This window comes from Leptodactylus fuscus, chromosome 7, assembly GCF_031893055.1.
Source record: "Leptodactylus fuscus isolate aLepFus1 chromosome 7, aLepFus1.hap2, whole genome shotgun sequence".
Classification (NCBI taxonomy): Eukaryota; Metazoa; Chordata; class Amphibia; order Anura; family Leptodactylidae; genus Leptodactylus; species Leptodactylus fuscus.
Genome location: NC_134271.1, coordinates 112,917,071 through 112,940,282, shown reverse-complemented (window position 1 = coordinate 112,940,282; position 23,212 = coordinate 112,917,071). Strand labels below are relative to the sequence as shown.

At 40.3% G+C, this 23,212-nt stretch overlaps 1 protein-coding gene across 6 annotated transcripts in view; it reads right to left on the bottom strand.

The window, feature by feature from the left end:
* DPF3 (double PHD fingers 3) overlaps positions 1-23,212 on the bottom strand; it is a 177,899-nt gene that overhangs the window by 45,411 nt on the left and 109,276 nt on the right. For 2 of the 6 annotated variants that reach the window (XM_075282902.1, XM_075282906.1), the window contains exons 7-9: positions 15,758-15,799; positions 14,767-14,913; positions 5,902-6,030 (exon numbers count right to left, since the gene is read on the bottom strand). In XM_075282902.1, coding sequence (XP_075139003.1) covers positions 5,902-6,030; positions 14,767-14,913; positions 15,758-15,799 — 318 coding nt within the window. Of the gene's footprint in view, positions 1-841; positions 1,808-5,901; positions 6,031-14,766; positions 14,914-15,757; positions 15,800-23,212 lie in introns of all 6 variants that reach the window. The other 4 variants (XR_012717256.1, XM_075282904.1, XR_012717257.1 and 1 more) reach the window with 4 other exon arrangements.

Below are 23,212 nucleotides of genomic sequence, written 5' to 3'. Positions count from 1 at the left end.
TGGTGTAAAGTACAACTAGACAGTCTACTGCGCTAAATTTATCAGACAGCATAAGACACTTTGGAAGATCTTTGTGCAATTTAAGGCTGGGGCCCCAAGGGCCGGAAATGCCGTGCTAAAGCGCTTTTGGAATAACCTGCGAAGTGAACGCATCACGGTTCTTCCCGAAGCGGTTTCAACAGAAAGTTCACGGTGGTTTCCTCCGCGGACTTTCTGTTCCCGTTATGTCTATGGGAAACCACCGTAGTTTCCATAGATATAATTAACATGCTGCGATTTCCAAAATCGTACCAGTTTTGGAAATCGCAGCGTGTCCGTGCTGCGGTTTTTCCCGCAAAGTGGGCAGGGGATTCGCATGAATCCCATCCACTTTGCAGATACCGTAAAACGCCACAATTTTTTACACGGCGTTTCCGGCCCCTGGGATCCCGGCCTAAGACTGTTTAAAACCTTAGACTTTAGTATTATTTTATCTGCCCAACAGAGTCTAACCAAATGATTTGTCTGCCTCACCATTGCCTGCTTTCCTTTTTCACAAAAAAAAACCATGCTAATGGAGGAACGTGTATAACCAGCCTTAATGTTGTTTTCGTGCTGGTTGAGCAGCTTCCAGTTTGTTCTGTAGTCTCTACTTATGTACTGTGATATTAAACGTAACGTTTTTTTTTAACGATATTGCTCATTTTCTTACATTTACATAGCTCCTTAGAGTTGTCAGACGTTTTGTTTGAGTTATTTTCCCATTCTGATGAATAACATTTGTGAACAAACAGAAAAAAAAACTCTGGAGTTCACCAAGTTATAGAGCAACATGATGGAGTAAAATGTGCAGGTAGCATACCTTTGCAATCCTGCTGCAGTGTAGTCTGAATTCAGCTCAGCAGGTGCGATGATAGTTTGGTCTCATTCCCATTGCCCTGTGGACCATTAATGGGTGTTGCTTTGGTATCTTCTAGTAGGTGGTATTGAATAAGGAGACAAAAAGGTGCCTTTTAGACATCGGGGAGTCTTTTGAGCCAAAGAAAAATAAATAGCACATATAAATCATTGCAAGGGGAAAAGCAAGTCTGAGGTATTTTATCCCATTTGCTTTTATACTTGTTCTATAACTATAGACCCTCTGACCTTATGCAGAGGCTCAAGTGGAGGAAAATAAGGAGGGACTTGCTCCTTGTACAGCAGTGTTTGCATTAACTTAGGCCGATTCCTCACTGTGTGTGCAAAATCCGATAAAACCATCACTTTATAAAAGTCTTCTGTCACTGAGGTAATCAGGGTCGCAGACAGAAAGTAAGCAGAATTCCAGTGTTTTCCTGACACCTTGTTTTATTGTGACTATCACTAGTAAAGGCATTCATTTATCAATCCAAAGTGGCCTTAGAACCAGCTCTTGGATGCTGGCTAATACTGGAGAGGTGAGCTCTGCTCATACCAAAGGAAAAAAAAAAAAAAAGTATATCCACAGTTGTCACTTGCAAAATATCCAGTTGGATACAGTTGTGCTTTGTAAATGGAGAAGAAATAAAAAAAATATATATATTAACGAGGAGAAAATGCAAAACAAAAACACAAAAATGAAGGTAGGGAGTAGAAGTGTCAGGTAGACGATGGGGTGATCCAGATCATTTGCTTTAGCAGTCTCCCCAGTCGTCTGCAGTAGGGGAGTGAGTGGCTCGGGCTGAGGAAGGCCCCTCCCAGTCATCCTCATCAAAGCCATGAAACGTGGAAGTGTCGCTTTCTGACGTGGATCCGAACAAGTCCTCTGCGTTGTGCATCTCCTCTTTTCTGCTTTCTCTTCCCAAATGAGCTGACATGTATGATGAATATATCAGCACAGGGGTTAAGTAACATACAGTTATCTATGCATATTAACTAGCACAGCCACACCACCGAGACAAAATAGAAAGCAAAATAAATATCAAGCATTCATCACCTTTTCATTAATATTAACTATCCAGGACACAAAATGGCAGCAAAAGGGTTATTTTATTTATTATATATTTCTTTATTTGTTACTCAAGTCCATTTACTTTTCAGAAAACACCAAGCAAACTGATCCAGTAACAAGTATTGTATGTAACTGCTTACAGACCAAGCAAGTCTGATGTCTTAAATACAGTATTACAGTACAGCTCACTCATCCATGCACAAACATAGCTAATCCATACAAGTTAGCTTGGAAGAAATCTAATTTAATAAAAGACACAGCAGAATATTCAGCCTACACATTGACTATAGGTCAAGCAGAGGTGATAGGAAAATTTTGTATGTCCTATTTGTGGATATTAACCACATTAAAATTGCTAGAAAAATCTCCCTGTGGCACACTATGGCTTCTTACATGGCAACAATCCACAAGAAAATAGCCAATGCATAAGATGCAGTTATGTTGGAAAGAACTGGTTTAGGCTTGGCTAGAAGCTTTTAAAGTTGCATTCACAATTACTGTATATAATGCATATAGTAAACGGGTGAAAAGTCACAATATATTTTCTTATTGTGAATTTATCAAGCTTGTTATTTGAGTTATTATCCTACCATTTTTAAGAAACAGGTGAAATTACTTTGTTTTTCTGCTCTAAAAATGACTGCTGTGGACCTAGTGAAAGACAAGTTCACAGAGATGTGTGGTCCAGCTATGAGTACTCTGTGGGTAGCTGTTATCAAGTCCTAGCTTGTGTATTATTGCTTTACTATAGACTATATTGTAGCATGCTTACCTTATTTTCTTTTTAGTACAGTTTCTCTCCAAGCAGACTACCAATACATATGTTAGGAGACTTTTATCAAACGTCAAGGGCACCCACTTCCACCCAATAGTTCTAGTGAGCCATGTACTTTAGATAGCTGTCACCAACAGCTATCTTGCCCCTGACATCCCCATAAAAATGTATGCTCAACTTGGCAGAGCAGTGCATGTATACTGATCCAAGAGAGGGGAGAAAGAAGATACTTCTAGCAGTGGCTTCATTCCCTGAAGGAATTGGGCAGCTGAAAATCACACTTTTGATCCTCATCTCCTCAGACACCTGCTGTGGAAGAATCTGGAGGCCCACATACACTTTAGACAGGCAAACTAGCTTTTAGGGGTTTGTCAGTTTTTTTTATTTTTTTGTATTAACTCATCTTCAGGAAAGGTCATAAAAAAATCATTGGGGGTCTGACATCTGACATGAAGGGGTCAGGGTACTCATTCAAGTGTCTTTGCTGTTTATACTGCACGTGGTCTGCTTTACAGCGGCCACACAGTGGCAGATAAGTGAATGGGATGACATTGTAATTACATCATATGGCCACTATGAAGCAAACAGCGTGCAATGTAAATAGAGAAGGGGTCAGGCCCTTTAAAAGTATGCTTTTTATATGACTGTCCCCCCCCCCCCCCTAAATATTTCATGTCTATAAGGTTTACATGGATCCTTCTGTAGTGAACTGGTTTTGTACTAAGGCCACAATCACAGAACTTAAAAGCCAAAAACTATAATATATTTAAAAGGGTTGTCTTAGCATATTGACCTCCTGGGGCACATGGATGACTCCCACCCCCCACCCCCTCTATGAGCCAGAGCTCCTGTCAAGCGGTTGATCTTTTGGCTACTGTATATATGATGCATTTCTCCTGCAGTTTCCAGCTAATTTCCCGGGGTCTCAGGAGCTGGACTGGCAGCTCACAAATAATATACAATGCAATAACAGTACAGTATAGTCTGTGATAGGACAACCCTTTTAGGTTTTAATCAAGGTTGTTGTAGTCTTATTTTTGTAAGAAACACTGGACACAAACCTATTAATTGAATACAACTTTAAAAGATGCAATTGTTTTCTTTTTGGAATTTTACACACAACTATCATCAGCATGTAAGATAACATGAAAACCAAGCTACACTGTAGGCGTACACTTACCTTCCTGTAGTTGTTCATGTAAGAAGATAACCACTGGAAGGTTGCTATAACCTTTTGTGAACTAACACAAGAGTTCTCTATGTAGACATGCTGGGGTCAAACACATGCAGTCTACCGAGACCTCTTGTGTTTGTTGAATACTGTATTTATATTGTTTACACCAATAGTCAATGCACTGTCAGCTATTTTCTGTGTATGCATTTAGTTAATCATCAAACCAAAAGTTTTTCAAAGTAAAAATATCATATTGAAACCAAACACCAACACAGGTATAAGTGACTCAGGAGTATTTACCAGATTTTCCAAGGGGTGGGCGGAGGTGCCTTCTAATGAAATTGAATTTGGTGATCAGATGTCTAAGATTAGTCCCCTCTAAAGGCTTACCTTTTAAAGCGTACCTCCAGTGGGGAAAAAAAAAAAAAAGTCACTTCCACAAACAATTTTATTCTCTGGCCAGTTAGAAATGTGCTTGATGTAAATCGTAGTGCAGATAATCCTACTGGTGGTTATACTTGTGAGATATCCATCTTTTCCATTCAGGTCCTCAGCTGTGTCATGTGACCATCACCAACTCTTGAACTGACACAGCGTCTTATGTGTAGACAGGAAGTCAGTTTCAATATTCATTTTTTAGAATACTGATGTGAAGACTTTCACAAGTACACACTTAGGCCGCATTCACATGGACTAACGCGGCGCTGATACTCCCATTGACTTCAATGGGTTCCGTTTAACGCACGTAACATATTGAAATCAATAGGTTAAAAAGTGCATTAAACGGAACCCATTGAAGTCAACGGGAGTCTTTTTATCAGTGTTGATTCTGCTGCAAGTTATCGTGGCAGAATCAGTGCCGCATTACTCCGTGTGAATGCTTCCTTAGACTATACGTTGTCAGATTGATCAAAGTGTCTAATGCTGAAGAAGTTTTATACCAATTATTAGTGTGCTTAGTTTTTGATTAAAAAAAAAATGATCCAAGTCCATTGTTGGTCAAGGCACAGATACCGTCTAAAACCGACACAACTGAGAAGCAGTAGGAAGTGGATAATTCCCAAATACAGCCACCAAGATTACTTTCACTACAACTTACATCATGTACCTTACCAACAGGTCTAAGAATAAAACATTTTATGGGGGTACTTCTTTAATACCTCTTGTGGATAGTTTTTATTTTTTTTTTTACTTTGAGATCTTATTTGTGCTACAGACCATTGTTCCAATTTTGCTAACTCTTTCTGCCATGAGATACCCCATTCCAGTCATTCTGCAATGAGCCTGCTAGTTTAAGAAATGCTCGTCAGGTCTTCCCATACACCTACATTCCTTATAGTGCAGAGAAATTGACTACTGTATGTGTGTTACAATTAGTGCTTATGGTACTGTGATCACAGGACTCCCAACTAGCAAGTTACCTCTACAGACACACAATAGCTTGTCATTTTCTGCATAGTTGTAATACTAAAGTTATTTTAGCTGTATCTCTAAGTAGGAAGCAAAGGACGACAGTAATTCATGTCTTTTTTTTTTTCCTCTGCAAATTATTTAAGCTAACAAACCGTATAATTTTTACTTCTAGATCCAAAACTTCAATTTACAGGTGTATTTCTCAAGAGGATTTTAAGTTGATCACTTGAGGTACGCTTTAATATTCTGCTCTCAATATGTATTGAAAGAACTAATAACCTTGTGAATTAATATCATGTATAGTGAACAATGGTGTAATTTGGGATTAGTAACATAAATGTACTATTAGAGATAAACGTGCTACATCCATTTTAGAAAACACACAATGGACCTCAACAATGAAATCTGTGAAAAAATGCAAGCAATTTTTTTACTCATTTATCTTTTTTTTTTTTTTTTGGTCTTGCACCATGCCATGCATGTATTGATGTTTCTCAGTTCATGCAAGTATTGATATCCATATTCAACCACAATTTGTCAATTAAGAATTCAATAAAGAATAGATTTGAAGTAGAAAGAGGAATGACCTACCAGAGCGTCCACAGTCTGCACAGGACACAAGTTCTTCTGGTTGTCCACTCTTCTTGTTTATGGTTGAGTCTCCAAGGCAAAAATCACAGTAGTTATTGGAAAGTATAGCACCATCTGCTCCTTTGTGAGCTAGAAGAACAGTAACATGCATATGGTAAGTGACATGAAAACTTTCATTTGTACCCTGTATAGCATCTACACTGATGATAAATTATATTAACGTTAAATATCATTTCTAATAGAACAATAAACACTGCTATTATCCCTCAGATGCCCCATCAGCTTGATTGCCTCCTATATTAATGACCACAATGTTTATACATGTATTAGCCTTAAAGAGGTATTCCCATATCAAGGATTCTATATATACTGCTAGCTTATGTAAATTAAAGTGTTTTTCCTGAACACATTGCTTTAGAAATGCTGTTTTGTTTGCCTGTTATGTGAAATTATTCCTCCCGCTGTTTACACACTGAATTTGTGTATAATTTTTGATCTGCATTTATATTAAATTTCTAGTAACAATAATCTCTCAAGGTAAAAGCAATGTCTATCTAGTGAGATACTTCTTAGTGTCTTATCTATCAAAACTGCCTATCAGCTTGTAGAGGAATCCAGGAAGTGAAAAGAAGAGACAAGCAGGGAAATTGCTAAGAGAGGGAGATGGGAAAAGCCCTTTAATTTGAACTCCTGGATGGTTGTTAACAGCACTGCCTATTGTCATGACCAGCTCTGGACAGTAGGGGATCCCCAGAGAGGCTCCAAGAAACTGCCTATTTGTCTGGTTTACACTAGGCTCACACTAGCTTTGGCTGTTCATTGTTCTGGTCCATTGGAAGATAAATAGCAGTTACATAGGAAGCTCAACCGACCACACTGACAATAATGGGGTCTGTCAGGTGTTTGTTATTTTTAAACTGAAAGCGGGGAACGAAAAAGCCCTGCGTGCAAGACTGACTTAAAGAGGACCTTTCACCATTTTTCACACAGGCAGTTTTATATACTGCCGGAAAGCTGACAGTGCGCTGAGTTCAGCGCACTGTCGGCTTTCCCGATCTGTGCCCGGTGTGAAGAGCTTATGGCCCGGTACCGTAGCTCTTCTATGTTGCTGATGTCAGGCATGGGAAGGTGCCATGGGGGGGTGTTATCTACACCAATCAGTCTTATTTATACTTTTCATATTTAACCCCTTCCCGACATGAGCCGTAATAGTACGGCGCATGTCGGGTCTGTAACTATGGTGACCGCCCGGGAGCCGGGCGGCCGCCATAGCTGCCGGGTGTCTACTGCTTTAAGCAGTAGACAACCGGCTCTAATGCCTCCGATCGGTCCCCGGACCGATCGGAGGCATTAACCCCTCCGGCGCCGCGGTCAAAGGCGCCGGAGGCACCATTTTCCCGGCGGCGCATGGGCGCCGCCATTTTGGCCGGGATCGCCAGCTCCTGGAGCATGCTCCAGGGCTGACGTCCCGTTGCCATGACAGCCGGGAGCCTTGTACAGGCTCACAGGCTTGTCTGCAAATCCTCTCTTCTGCAGGCTGGTCTATGCAGCCTGCAAAAGAAAGGATGCTTTTTTGCAATGCATTGCATTAGTGATCAGACCCCCTGGGGTTCAACACCCCTAGGGGGTCTAATAAATGCAAAAAAAAAAAAGATTAAAAAAATATAAAAAGAATTAAAAGTTCAAATCACCCCCCTTTCCCTAGAACACATATAAAAGTAGTTAAAAACTGTGAAACACATACATGTTAGGTATCCCCGCGTCCGAAATCGCCCGCTCTACAAATCTATAAAAATATTTTTCCTGTTCGGTAAACGCCGTAGCGGGAAAAATAGTCAAAAGTGCCAAACCGCCGTTTTTTCACTGTTTTGATTCTGATAAAAATTTGAAGAAAAAGTGATCAAAGCAGTAACATTTCCCGAAAATGGTAGAACTAAAAAGTACACCCGACCCCGCAAAAAAAAGACGCCCTATACATCCCCGTACACTTACGTATAAAAAAGTTACGGCCGTCGGAATATGGCGACTTTTAGAAAAAAAAAAATTTTTAACACAGTTTTGGAATTTTTTTTAGGGGTCAAAATGTAAATAAAACCATATAAATTTGGTATCCCTGGAACCGTACCGAAACACAGAATATAGGGGACATGTCATTTTGGCTGCACAGTGAACGCCGTAAAACCAAAGCCCGTAAGAAAGTCGCAGAAATGCATTTTTTCTTCAAATCCACCCCATTCTGAATTTTTTTCCTGCTTCCCAGTACATTATATAGAATAATTAATGGTAGCATCATGAAGAAAAATTTGTCCCGCAAAAATTAAGACCTTATATGACTCTGGGAGCAGAGAAATAAAAAGTTATGGGGTTTAGAAGGAGGGGAGTCAAAAACGAAAATCAAAAAATGCCATCGGCGGGAAGTGGTTAAAAGAAAAAAAAAAAAAAGTATCCGTTTAATGTAACATAAATGTGCTATGCAAGTAGACTTCTTTTGCACCCATGCTGTGTAGGCACTGTATTACATATAGAGTGTGCAGTACCAGGATAAATATACTATTGATTTGAGACTTGTTGCATGCAAAATTGTAAAGTTAGGGATAAGAACAGAACCAGATACTGACTGGAAGTCATGGTCAGTATAAGATAGTTCTTTTGCAGTCATGTTGCTTTACCTATTTATGTAAAAAAGGTCAATGGACATTTTATAGCTTATTCTTGTATTGTCGATTGTATTCTGTCATGTCACCTAATCATTGTTGGTCAGATTGCTCTGAAGTTAGTGACATTGTGATGAGGTTGTCTTGTACATCTAGTAATTTGATTTTCTTTTATATACCCTTGTGTAATATGTGATGCACAGAAAAAATGGTTTCCGTAATATGCCACTTACTGAATTTCGTCTATCATTAATGTGTGCTGTAATAAAACTAAATCTTACACTGCCCCCTTAAGGGAGGTTGCTGACAAATCACAAACACTATTTACTGTACATCATTGTATAAAGCATGTACAAATGTGCAATGATGTACCAGAGTGGAACTTATAAAAATTCTGCTCATACAAGGCAGAAAAGACCAATATTTTGTGCATGTTGTGGTTTTTTTGGGGCAGAATCACTGCATTAAGAACGGTTTTGACTCAAAGTACATTGATGCGATTTTTGTCAAGGCAGTTTTGATTCTTCTCATACGTATGTACATTGTATTTAAAGCACACAAAATACTTTGGGTATGCTGAAGATTATACATACTAGAGAGAAAAAAAACCACACCAAAAGGTGTAGATTCTGTTGGAGAAATGTTGCAGATTTGCCACAAATTTCACTTTTTGCATTACAAATCAACAGGGGAATATAAATTCTGTATCACAAGTCACTTTTTACTGCACCGTGTAGATGACATTTACTTTACTAGTACAGACAACTCTATGACAACATCTGCAACATGTGTGTCTCCAGTCAACTGCTGGAGACACACAGGGTAGAAAATGCAGCTTTACATATTCCCAGCTAACCGGATCAGATATTACACACAGCTGAAAAAATCTGCAGAGGAAAACACATTGCAATTTTCTTTTGTAAATGCAGTGTATTTTTTATCTTTTCAGAAATTCTGTTTTTTGGCTGTGAAACTGCTGTCAATTGCTTAGTGAAAACGCAGAAGGTTTGAATGAAAACATGAAGAGGAAACTTTCAGTTGAACTATGTATATAAAAAAAAAGACAGATTAAAAAAACACTGTAGAAACAAAAGCAAGAACACAATAAAATTGCAGGCATATGGTGCGATTTTTCCTGCAGCATTTCACTCCGGCATAGCCTTCACTAAAAAGGGTTTTCATGTTTAGTAGAATGAAATAAAAAAATTAAAAAAACTTTAGGCCTCATGCACACATCTTTGAGCATGCTGAGTGGGTGCTGATTTTTTTTTAAAGGCACTCGGATCGCACTCAGAATGTCATCTGAGTAACTTTCATACTAGATTCATTTCTATGGGGTGCTCGGTAGAAATGATAGAATCTTCTCTATAATTATCAAGTGAATACATTTGCCAAAAAAAACAAGGCAAGACTACCCAAACACAATTTATAAAAAATGTAACAAAGTTTATAAATGCATAAAAACACAAGTAAATCAAAAAAATTGAAAAAAGGACAAAGGAGAACACATCCAAAAGAACACATCCTCAGGGTGGAAGCCAGATCAGGCGAAACGTGTTGGGGCATTGTCCATGCATCAATTGGTAAGGTTCTGGTGTTAACTTTCTATTTGTATTTCTTATTCTTATGTAGCCTTACATTCAATCTGGTTACCATGGTTTAGTCATTGGTTCACTATTATGTATTGTACATAAGATATTGGTGATTGTATATACTACTGGCACTATGTCTTCAATCCCCTCCCCCCCTTTTTTTCAGTGATTGTTCATATCATTTACCACACCTACTTGTATGCTGGTTTATTTTGGATGTGTTCTCCTTTGTCCTTTTTTCTATTTTTTTTATTTACTTGTGTTTTTATGCATTTATTATTAATAAACTTTGTTACATTTTTTATAAATTGTGTTTGGGTTGTCTTGCCTTGTTTTTTTGGCAAATGTATTCACTTTCTTAGTGTCTACCTCTATTTTGTATGCCCTATGTTTATATTTGTGTATTGTCTTTAATTATTAAAACAGACCGTGGGAGACCCCATGGATGGCACACTTGGTCATGTGCATGGGACCTGACCTCTCCTCACTCACCTCTACTTCTTGGTTCAGTCTCAAAACACAGGAAAAACCTAGAAATGCTCAGTGGCTGCAATGGTGATCCACCTCAGCCAGATCAGAAGTTAACTAAGGGGGCGTTCACACTACCGTCGGTGTCCGACAGGTAGTGTCCGCTCAAAATCTGGCACAGACATTAGGAGCGGACACTAGCTGTGTCCGTGACACCTGTCATTTATTTAAATGGGCATCGGGTGCGTTCTTTTGCACTCCTTCCTTCCCTGTCGGCATGTAAAGATGTCCGACTTCTCAAGCGGACAGAAGAACCCTACATGTCGGGTTTTTCTGTCTGCTTGAGAAGTCGGACATCTTTACATGCGGACAGGGAAGGACGGGCACGGAGTGCAAAACAACGCACCCGATGTCCATTTAAATAAATGACAGGTGTCAAGGACACAGCTAGTGTCCGCTCCTAATGTCCTTGAGAGATTTTGAACAGACACTAGGAGCGGACACTACCTGTCAGACACCGACAGTAGTGTGAACGCTCCCTAATACTTCTAAATTTCATATTGTTTTAAATCTGTTTTAGCCAGGGAGTGCGACCGTGACTGGACCCAGCAAGGTATAAGGCCCACGGCCAGCTGGACATTGCCGGGGCCCACTACCAATATGATAACGGCTGTGGAACATAATGTAAGGTCTGGTTTCCCGACTGCTATGCATATTGTAAATGAAAAGGGTCCCTGGTATCTCGCCGGGCCCCTTTTCAATAGGTACTAGCCAGGGGAGGTGACTGAATAATGAAATAATGAAATTAATAAACACATGTACTCACCTCCCTGGCAATCTTCCATCACGTGACTGAGGCCTGTGATCAGGCCCCAGCGGTCACATGGGGCACTGCGGCGTAATGACATCACTGCGCCCCCATGTGACCACTGAAGACCAATCACGGGCCTCAGCAGAGATGTCGGGAAGATGGCCGAAAATGCTGCAGACAGTCGGAGCTCCAGGATGCCCAGGAAAGGTTAGGCAAGGTGAGTATCAGTGTTTATTTTATTCACCTTCCCTGGGCCTCTGGGGTCTGAAGTGACCACAAAGTATAATAGCACCAGAGCAGGGGGGGGGGCACTGCTGGGCATGTAATACTGCGCGCCTGCATGTATATGATTGTGGTGTGCAGACTATGATAACCTGTCCCTCCCTATACGTCATCTCTGAATGTGACGAAACTGAAAATGGACTGAGAAGATCAATTTATACCAGTGTTAAAATAGAAGTGGATGATGAGAAGTGATGATCAGTTTCTGCTTCTTTTTCTCCAGAAATGGTGTATCACTCTATATTTTCAGCTTTGAGTGGTTTGCATGGAATGCAGATTGTCTTGGATGAAAAGAATCAGCCCTGAGAGATGTCTCAATGTATTATGCATTTCAAGCCAGGCTTCCTATGGCTTGCATGGTGTCCAATTTGTGCCTAGGAGGAATCCTGCTGATTTCCTTCTTCGCCTGATAGGCCCCCAGCCTGTACTAGTCTGGCATGCTGTCATGGCAACCGGCACCCGTGGATCCTGCCACCTGTCATTATTTTGTCTGTCGTGTAAACCATTCCAGGCAGCCATTCTGAATCTGCTGATAAACCTCAACCTCTAATAAAGGATCAGTACATAAAACAAGGAACATTGCACACTTCATACAGTGTTTGCCTTTTCAACCTCTAACATGACTTGTAATGTTTATATACAGGTTTAGGCTTTCTGAATACCACTGAGAGCTCAGGATGGAAATGGTGCAGGATATGCATTACTAGTTCTCCTCATTGGCGCTGCATGTACAGATTTTAGGATGCCAATTATAAGGCGCCCAACCGTAGGTAAGAAGATGCTTAAAACAATGTCTTGTGATGTTTAATGGTCCTTTCAGCATGTATATTATATATAATAATGTTAGTGCCATGCTTAGAACGGATTAACCTAAATACAGCATAGTTTTTCCATTGCTCACTTCACACCAAGATGAACAGGTACAAAGTGCAAATGTGAATGAACTGAAATATATCCCTTATAATTTAATGAAGTGATGCCTGGCCTGAAATATACTATGGAGAAATGAACACTATGCTTAGTTCTTTAGCATTACCTCCCCCCATGTGATTAGGAAGGTCATGCTGTTATCTTAGCTTGTCACCCACCATTACAGTAATCAAGCCAGGCACATTGTGAGGTTGCATTAACGTAAGGAGGCTTAGCCCTCATAAACCAATGCTTTAATCAAATAGAACAGGGAAGTGCGCCTGCAGCTAGACAGACAAGCCTGAGACCGAGGGTCAATGCAATTACCTTTCTTGTTTTACTTACACAGTCAGGATATAGTGATACAATGGCACAAATTGTACTAAGTTTCACATTATGCACGGCAAAGGTACACAATCCACAAAAAATTCAAGTTTTCAGAAACAAACCCCCCAAAATTTGCTGTGAAATAAACTCCTATAGTCAGGTAGTGGCTTTACCATACAACTGTCTACGTGGACACACTTTCTGAATCATTTCTTTTGTGGTAACTTTGGTATTTTACATTTTTATAAAAGTCACCAACGCTCTGCTGGCTGGAACTGCAGACTACCAAACATTCTCTGACATTAACATCAGGACAAAACCTCCACATCAGGTGCTTCATGGCATAGGTTTCCACGGTAGAGTAGCAGCATGCAAGCCTTATATCACCAATTGTCAGATGTAGTGGTATAAAGCACTCCAACACTAGACTATGGAGCAGTGAAAAGGTGTTTTGTGGCGTGATAAATGCCAGGAGAACATTACCTGCCTTGTTCCAGTTGTCAATTTTGTTGTCTGAGGAATAACACTCCCATAGGTTGTTATTCGAGGGTTGGTCTAGGCCAGGGGTAGGGAACGTACGGCTCTCCAGCTGTTGCAAAACTACAACTCCCAGCATGCATACTTGCTCTGCTGTTCTTGGAACTCCCATGGAAGTGAATGGAGCATGCTGGGAGTTGTAGTTTCACAGCAGCTGGAGAGCCGAAGGTTCCCTATCCCTGGTCTAGGCCCTTGTTTTTCCAATGAGGAAAATGTTAATGCTTCAACATACCAAAACAATTGTATGCTTCCAACTTTATGAGAACAATTTGCAGAGGCTCTTTTCTGCTCCAGCATAAATGTGCCCCAATGCACAAAACAAGGAAAATTAGGCCATTGTTGGGTAAATGTAGTGTGGAAGAACTTGACTGGCCCACACAGAGTCTGGACCTCAACCCCATCAGTGCAGCGAAGTAGAATGGGGATTGTGAGCCAGGCCTTCTCATCCATGTGTCTGACCTCACAAATAACAGCATGCTCCAGTTTTTATTTCAATGAATAACAACAAAGGAATAACCAAAAGCTTCCTTCCCCCAAACTACCCATGACCAAGCCAAAATGCTGTATAAGTAAAGGATCAAGCACAAAGATCTATTACAGTTATTTACTGTATATTACACATTTATATATTATAGCTTTTATTTCCCATGGGAGTTGGTAAATCAATAATATGGCATGTAGTGGAACAGGCAATATTTTTAAAGTATTCAAGCACTACAAACATATGTAGTACCTATGTAAATCAGAAGGTTGCTGTGACAGGTCTGCCATTCTAGTGTGCTTTATTTACTGTGATTTTCACCAAATACAAAGACCACAGTTACTACAGTAAGTCCCCTAACAAATATGTTGGAGTGGTTTAGCTATATAGCTATGCCACTGAGTGACGCGTAACAGAGATTAGCCAGATACTTCCACTGCTGATCATAGTAGACACCGTTCATGCAGAAAGTTCTAGTTCATAGTTGACCAGACTGAAACAAGCTCTATGTTATTCATATGTTGCATAGCTCTATGTAGGTTTTTGTGATGAAAAACTCACAGCCTGCACAACCATGTCAGAGTGAAAAGGGGTATGAGGCTAGAGCTCTGAGAAAAAGTGGGGGTTAGAAAGTGCATGCTTCACAAAGAACACCCAACTGTACTCTGAACTTGCAGGTTCACAAGTTAGCGGGTCTTGAAATAAGAAAAATATGCAATAGAGAAAGCAGTGACCAGCATACGGAGACTTCAAACCAATACTTATCTATTTTGGTAAACCGAAAAGAATGCAAAGGCAACTTACGTTTCTGGTTTTCACTTCGATGAATGGAAGGGGAACATGGAGATCGAGATTCTTGGTCTCTGCTGTCTGCCCCTTCTTCATCAGCAAGATGAGTGTGGGTATAGTGGTAGCTGAGGCCAGGTCTGTTCTTGTAACGTTTTCCACAAACTATAAAGACAATATTTGAAAATGGATTTCTACTGACAAATCTCACAGAGAAAATGGACATTGACTTTTCATTTTGCTGTTTATCATTTTAACAAATCAGAAATTGGTTGACATTACTTTTGCATTATTAAAATAAATTTATAATGCAGTTTGCAATATAATATTACAAGACATAATATTAACACAATTACCACAATAAGGGACATTTGCTGTATTTTTTGTCTGTCATAAATATATGGATACCAGAAAATTGCACAAATGTTTTTTTAATTGCACTGTAAATGTATTTATTTGTTACTTTTGCCCCCATAAGTGTAGGATACATGACCAAAGTTAAAGATTCAGTATAAGCTTCACTTTATGCTTTGGCAACAAGTGTGCATCAAAATGACATTCACGATAACATTCAATATATAGTGTTGTATAAATTAAAGGGAAACTGTCATAGAAATCAGAATATTAGAGGATAGAATTGTGCCCACTACAATGGGCTTCAGAAGTGCCAATCAGTAAAAAATGCTTTGCCACATATACCTCTGTCCTCGGGGCACTTTTATGCAATCTGCTACACCTCCAAGCAAATTGGAAAAAATAGGAGGCAGCACTCGCATCTGGTATTGCCAGTGGACATCATTTATTGGGCAAAACAATTCTATGTGAAAGGCCATCTCTCACATGCCTTAACTTAAAAGGGACCTGTCTTAGTGGCAGGCTCCCTCAAATGTAGTCTCTGTATATAGTTAGCAGCCAAACTAGCATTCAGAATAGGGCACCGCACTGTCACACAGCCACAATCTTCTGGTAACATTTTGTACAAGCAAGGGGAGAGAGAGGTAATAAGTACCTTTTTCAGCTGTTTTGGGGTTATGCTTTTGTTTGTAACTATCTGCAACAAAGAAAAAGAGAGAAAAAGAAACAACGAAGAATGAACCTTGCTGTATAGAACAAGGCATTTTTGGAATGGGTACGAACAAGAGGAATTTTCAGCATATTTAGAAGAGTCTTTATGGGAGCTGACAGTAAGCGGACATGTGTGTGTTTAAATAGAATAAAAAAGATGAGATCTTTCTAGAGCCTTATTCCCACCATCGACATTTATGGTGTAACCACAGTATACGTCATAAATATCTGATAGGTGTGTACGGTGGGGCAGGACACCTTTGGGATTGCCAACTAAGGAGTCCAGTAGCTCCTGATGTCACGCATAATATCCAAGAAACAAGGAGAAAGTAAGAGCAGATCACTCATACCTGCAGCTTTCTTTAGTAAGCACTATACTATGTGAAAACAACGGCTATTTCTATCAATTCTTTAGGTTTTAAAGGGGCTCTATCACTGGGAAAAGTCATTTTTATCTAAACACATGCTTGCATAGGCTTTAGAAAGTCTATTCCACACCTACCTATAGTATGTAAATTGCCTCAGTGGTTTCTGAATAAGTCCGTTGCTTTCAGCCAGCTCAGGAAGTTCCCAGCAGCCTCCTCTCTCCTATGATCTCCTATGTGTGTGAGGCAAACAGGAAGCTGAGTCATCAGTAGCAGCAGCAGCCTCCCATAGGAAACAACAGGAGAGGAGTGCACAATGTATCGTGCAACAGTCTAATTAGCATATGAATAAAAACGGACTTATTCAGAAACCACTGAGGCAATCTATATACTAAAGGTAGGTGTGGAATAGACTTTCTAAAGACTATGCAAAGGTGTGATTAGTTAAAAATGACTTTTTCCAGTGATAGAGCCCCTTTAAGGACCATTGTGGAATCTTATTATATTTATTCACTGATACAAATGATGGTCACAGGAAGGGAGGAGGTCTCACTGTTAACCATTTGTGACATATCCTACACATATTTGTCAATGGTCAGAATATCAATAACAAAAAACCCCAAAAAGGTATGTTGGGTGTTATTTTGCATTAAATGCAAAAATCACAGTTTAATGTAACCAAATGGTTATTACTGAAGCTATATAGTGCTTCACTGGATATACTACAAAAAATTTCCTGCTCATCTGGTACCCAGGACAACTTTCTCAATTGTCAACATGCCAACAGTGTCAAAATGCCACTCAGCACATTTTTATATACAGACAATTTTAATATGTGGTTACCTAAACAGAAAATAAAGATGCACAACACCTAGTAAAAATTCATACGACAAGAAATCACTTTAGATTATCTGGGCTCTGACTGTTGGGAGTGCTGCAGAGGTGTCCCATTCATAGTGTATGGTTGGAGCCCTCTGGTAGTAAAATTAATGTCCTATCTTTTTTTTTGTAGATTGTGAGCTCCATATAGGGCTCATAATGCACATTTTTTCCTATCAGTATGTCTTTCGAGTATGGGAGGAAATCCAGTCCACAGAATCACATGATGGCTTACTGTTTGCAGGACAAATGGTACCTTGTAAGACTGGGTTCACACAGGTTTTTCGGGCCGGACTTTGAGGCAGAGGCCGCCTCGGAATCCGCTCCAAAAAACAGCTAGGCGCAGTGCACTGCACCGGCATCCAGTCGCGGCATTCCACTCCAGATTAGGCCCAAATGAATTGGCCTAGTCGGGAAGGAGGTGTCGCGCCGTGGACGCAGCGGCGGATTCGGCGGCAAGAAAGGGCAGGTTGCTTCTTTTTTTTTCTCAAGCGGCACAAAACCGCTAGTGGAAAAAAGAAGTGAACGGCTCCCACTGAAGTCAGTGGAAGGCGTTTTTGTGAACCAGATTCTGAGTCAGATTCCGCGTGAAAATCCAATCCAGAAATCCCCGCGTGAACCCACTCTAATGGCACCATTCAATATCTTGTATAATTTACTGGGAAGCTGAAAATATAATTCAGAATGTGGTGGAATTGGGGAAAAAAATGCATTTGTACCAATTTCATACTGGTGTTGGAAAAATGACGTTAACTGCATTCTGTGGGTAAGTACAAACACAGCGCTACCATATCGATATAGTATTTTTAATGTTTTGCTGGGTATGGCATCTTTTTATGTGGGACAATGTTTTTATTTATACCATTTAGGGAAAGAGCTGATGGTTTGATCACTTTTTATTAATTTTTTAAATTAAGTGTTAAAAAAAAAAAAAATCACCATTTACCTTGTTTGATTTTTTTTTTTTCTTACCGCTACGCCGTTCACCTTATGAGACAAATAGTTTAAGAGCTCAACTCCTAAATCCTGTCCATGTCACCCCTATACGACCTAGGACATTCAATTACATCCTTGGTTGTTAAGGGGGTAAATGGATCACTCTACCCTCTTATTAGAATACATGGTTGAGGTTGGCAAGTCGATCACACGTGGTTGAATATTTTCTGCCCTGATCTTAACACTGGCTGTTTGTTTCTAGCATGCATTTTTAATTGAGTTATCATGTTCTTTACTTGTAACTTTCAAGGTAGTTACTTGCACTTTAAACTAAAAAGACACAAAGTTCACCCCAAATGGTTACTAACTACTTTAAAAAAATCTACGTTGAAATTGAAAATTTCAATTTTAATTTAATTTTTTTTTACAACACAGTAACTATAACCAAACATTGCAGAAAAACTTAAAAGGGCCATGGCATTGAAGACACTTATTTCCTATCAAAAGAATAGGGAATGAATGTCAGATTGCTGAGTGTCCAGTCACTCGATCATTCACTTCAATTGGGCTGCTGGGACTGCAGGCATTATAGAAGGGAACAGATCAGTAGTCATGCAAGCACATAGGTACAATATTCCCAATGGGCAACTCCTTTAAGTAGACCCCTTATGTGAGCAAAATATTCTCCATACAAAGCAAATCATTGGTTCTTATATGGAGTTCTCATTTTTTAAACAGTTTAATTCACCATCCCAGATTTGAAGGCAAAATAGGATTGTGAATGGCATCTTTTTTTTTTTTTTTTTTCATTTTACAGACTATTGCTGAGAACCTCGAGAGCTTAAATAAACCTTTCACCACCACCACCAAGTCCAGCTTGTTGCATCCTTTAATAGGCTGGAATTTTGATGGCTTTGATGGCTGGAATTTTTTTCCCTAGCCCCCACTGTACCTGAGCTGTAATTGCTGTTCGTTTTGGTGCCCAATATGCTATTTAGGCTCTGTGCTGTCAGGTGGGCAGGGTGAAGATGTGTCAGGTAAGGCGTGTGATTCAGAGCTCCAATCAGAGGTGGACAGTGACAGCGCTCAGAACCATATCTCTTGTCTGCTTCTGCCTGACATTACTTGCCTTTGGCAAGAAAGGTGTTGGTCGTCATCTATCTTATGAGGGTGACTTGCTTTAGGGTACTTTATAGCTCCTCACATGCAAGAAAGAATCCCCTCAACAATGAATCACCTGATTCTTGGTCTAATCTCTAGAGAATTGTATCTACTTTGTGATAGAAATTGGTTTGTCTAGCCCCGATACCTGAAGCTGTGTGCCACATTATGCCTGGGTCTGTCATACTTACCAGCCTATTATTATGCTGATTGTGAAGCATTGTACAAGTGTTAAGATCCCCAGATTCTTTTGCTCTAGTCTGGCACCAGTAGGCTAGTTATTACTATGCTGATGACCACGAAAGGCTTCTCTTTGCACCCGGTGATCACCTCAATAAGGCCAGTCCCATGACACAAACTTCAATTATAATGGCAGCAATTATTGTCAACTGCAAGTGTTCACTTCTGGTCATTTGCATGAAGCAATTAATGCTCACTGTGGTCAAAATTAATCAAATCACACGCAAAGTTACAGCATGAAAACTCGCCCTAAGGCTATGGCTCACGCTACTGCGCAGTGCTTGAATGATTTAACAAAAGTAGTAGCTTCTTTTTGACCTCCATAAAATAATATAAAAAAAATATCTCCTATGCGTTTTGATTAGGCCCCTTGCATATCCCTTTTTAGAGATTTAGTCTCCAATATGTCCTTTTTGACCCTTAGGGCTTTTTTATCTTTTGAAGTACTCAGATCTGATCCTCCTTTTGATCGAAAAAGATGTACAGTGGAGCTAGATGTAATGTGCAAGCTTCCTTAGTACATGGAATAAAGTCTTGGAACAAGAAGTCTTAGTGTAGACCTAGCCTTAGCCAACAAGGTCTTGATTGATAGACCTAAATTAAAACAAATCTGCCAACTACTTCAGAGCAGCATGAAGTAGTGTCAGTCTTGCTCATTTCAGCTATGTGACTTTAATGTGTAAATATGCTTTAGTTTAGCAGAGTCTACAGTGTATTAGCTGCAGGGCATTATGACCTTGAAGGCTCCTCCATCCACCCACCACTGACAGCTTTCTCCCTATGCACAGTAACAGGGATATTCAGCAGAGGGAGGACTGAGCCATCTTGTATCTGATAAATATGCCGAAGTACTATAACTGTAATATTGGCTAAACTATACCATATTTACACATAAAAGTCAAAGGTAAGATCGACATGCCTCTTACTACTTCATACTACCATTAAAGTGGACCTTTCATGTCCTCGAGCACAGGCGGTTTTATGTACCGCTAGAAAGCAGACAGTGCGCTGAATTCAGTGCACTGCCAGCTTTCCTGTTATGTGCCCCAGTGGAAGAGCTATCTATGCCGTTACCGATAGCTCTTCACTGTCGGAAGGGCGTTCGCGTTCCTAATAGTCCAACTGGGAATGCCCCTCCTGACTGTACTGTGTGTAACGCTATACTGTGAGGGGGCGTTCCTTACTGCTGCTTTTAAAACTTCTCACCCATTAGAAAAATATCTATATATTTTTCCATTCACTGAGCCATAGGGTGGCTTATTTTTTGCAGGATAAATTATAATACTACTATTTAATATTCCATTGCATATTAAGTCCAGCATGCCCACAGGTCTCTGAAAAAAAAATAAAAAATCTCAAACAGCTTTATTTATGTTCAGAATAAGAACATCATAGCATTGATGAATTTTGGCTGAACCTGCCCTAGTCATAGCCTAAGGCGGCGTTCACACTAGCGTCGGTGTCCGACAGCTAGAGTCTGATGGTAATGTCTGCGCAATATCTTGCACGGTCACTAGCTGTGTCCATTGCATTTTGCATTGATTTAAATGGGACATCATGTGCGTTCTTTACAGTCCGTGTCTGTCCTTAATAGAGATGAGCAAACACCGTTCTATCGAATAGGTATTCGATCGAATATCAGGCCATTCAAGGTATTAGTTTCCAATCTAATACCACGTGGCAAACGCAGTAAAAATTTGTATCCCCTCCCACCTTTCCCTGGCGCGTTTTTTGCACCAATAACTGTGCAGGGGAAGTGGGAAAAGGAACTACAACATCGGAGGCATTGAAAAAAAATTGAAAAAACCCATTGGCTGCCAAAAACATGTGACCTCCCATTTATGAGAACAAATCGGCCGCCATCTTTGTTACATTTGCGGTGAGAGATCGAGAGATATGCTGAGGGCTAGATAGGTATTAGCTTCTAGTAGGCAGGGAAAAACCGAAGAAAAACAACAGCTCTTTTCAGAGCTATATACTGCAGGGAGAGGAGTCAATATACGCTCAACCCAGCTTTGCACAGTGTGTGTATCCAAACGCCAAAGTTGGATACACAGCACTTGTCAGGCTATATACGTTCAACCCAGCTTTGCAGACGATGTCCCCCCAAAACAGGCATACAGAGCAGTTCAGATAAATACGCTCAACCCAGCTTTGCAGGTGGTGTCCCCCCATAACAGGGATGCAGAGCAATTCAATACAGATAAATACGCTCAACCCAGCTTTGCAAGATGTCATTGTCACACAGGAGGCTAGCGGGGAAGTTCATTGCATCCCATTGCTGCAGAGCGGATGGGGCGAAATGGAGGAGGAGGAGGAAATGGAGAGTGACCATTCCGGTGGGGACAGGGAAGTCATGCCAAGTAACACTCTGGCACACATGGCTGAATTCATGTTGGGGTGCTTTTCAACTGACATATGCATTGTCAAAATCCTGGAGAGCAACCACTACTGGATTTTTGCAATCCTCGACCCCTGGTATAAAAATAACATATCTTTTATTTCGGTAGAGGGGAGGGCCAGTCGCATGAGTGATTGCCACAAGCAACTGGTGCAGAATATGATGGAGATGTTTCCATCAACTCTCGTTGGCGGCAGAGAGAAGAGTTCCTCAAATCGGCTAACAACTGCCATCCGGGCCACACCCGGCAGGGGCACACTCTCCAAGGTCTGGGACACGTTAATGTCACTCCCTCGCCAAACTACCGCCACTGAGGGGCCTAGTGTCACCAGGAGGGATAAGTATAGGCGCATGTTGTGGGAGTACCTGGCCGACACCAGCCCTGTCCTCTCTGATCCCTCTGCGGCCTATACTTATTGGGTCTCCAAGTTGATTTTGTTGCTGGAACTTGCGATGTATGCATTGGAGGTCCTTTCCTGCCCTGCCGCCAGCGTGCTTTTAGAAAGGGTCTTTAGCGCACCGGTGGCATAATTACGGATAAGCGCAGCCGGCTGTCAGCTGACAGTGCTGAATGGCTGATTAAAATGAACAGACACTTGATCATTTTCATGTCCACCTGTATCAAGCACCCCGACATGAAGCTTCATGTGCGTGCTCACCCTCTACAATACCTCCTCCTCCACCACCACCACCGTTGCATAATTCTGCTCCTACTAGGCTCAATCCAACCTGATTCCTCTCAACTCTGCTGGTTAGAGGCTCAAATCATTCTAAGGGCCAAAAACACTGCTGGTGCAAGGCTCAATTCACCCAAAGGGCCAAAAACTAAATCTCTGCTTTTTAACCGGTTAAGGACCAGGCCCAAAAGTATGTTAAAGACCAGGCCTCTTTTTTCAAAACTGACATGTGTCACTTTAAATGGCAATAACTTTGAGACGCTTTAACTTACACAAATGAATTTGAGATTGTTTTCTCGTAACACATTATACTTCATGTTAGTGGTAAACACTAATCAATATTTTTGCATTTATTTATAAAAAAAACTAGGAAATTTGATGGAAATTTGAAAAAAAATTGCAATTTTCAAAATGTGAAATTCTCTGCTTTTCAGGCAGATAGTCATACCATCCAAATACATGAATAAATATTATCTCCCATATCTCTGCTTTATATTGGCATCATCTTTTGATTGTCTTTTAATTTATTTTGGACGTCACAAGGCTTACAAATGTAACAGCAATTTTCCAGATTTACAAGAAAATTCTCCAAACCAATTTTTTAGGGACCACTTCAGTTCTGAAAGTAATTATAAAGGCCTGTATAATAGAAACCCCCATAAATTACCCCATTTTCAAAACTGCACCCCTCAAATTATTCAAAACAGCATTTGGGATGTTTGTTAACCCTTTAAGCATTT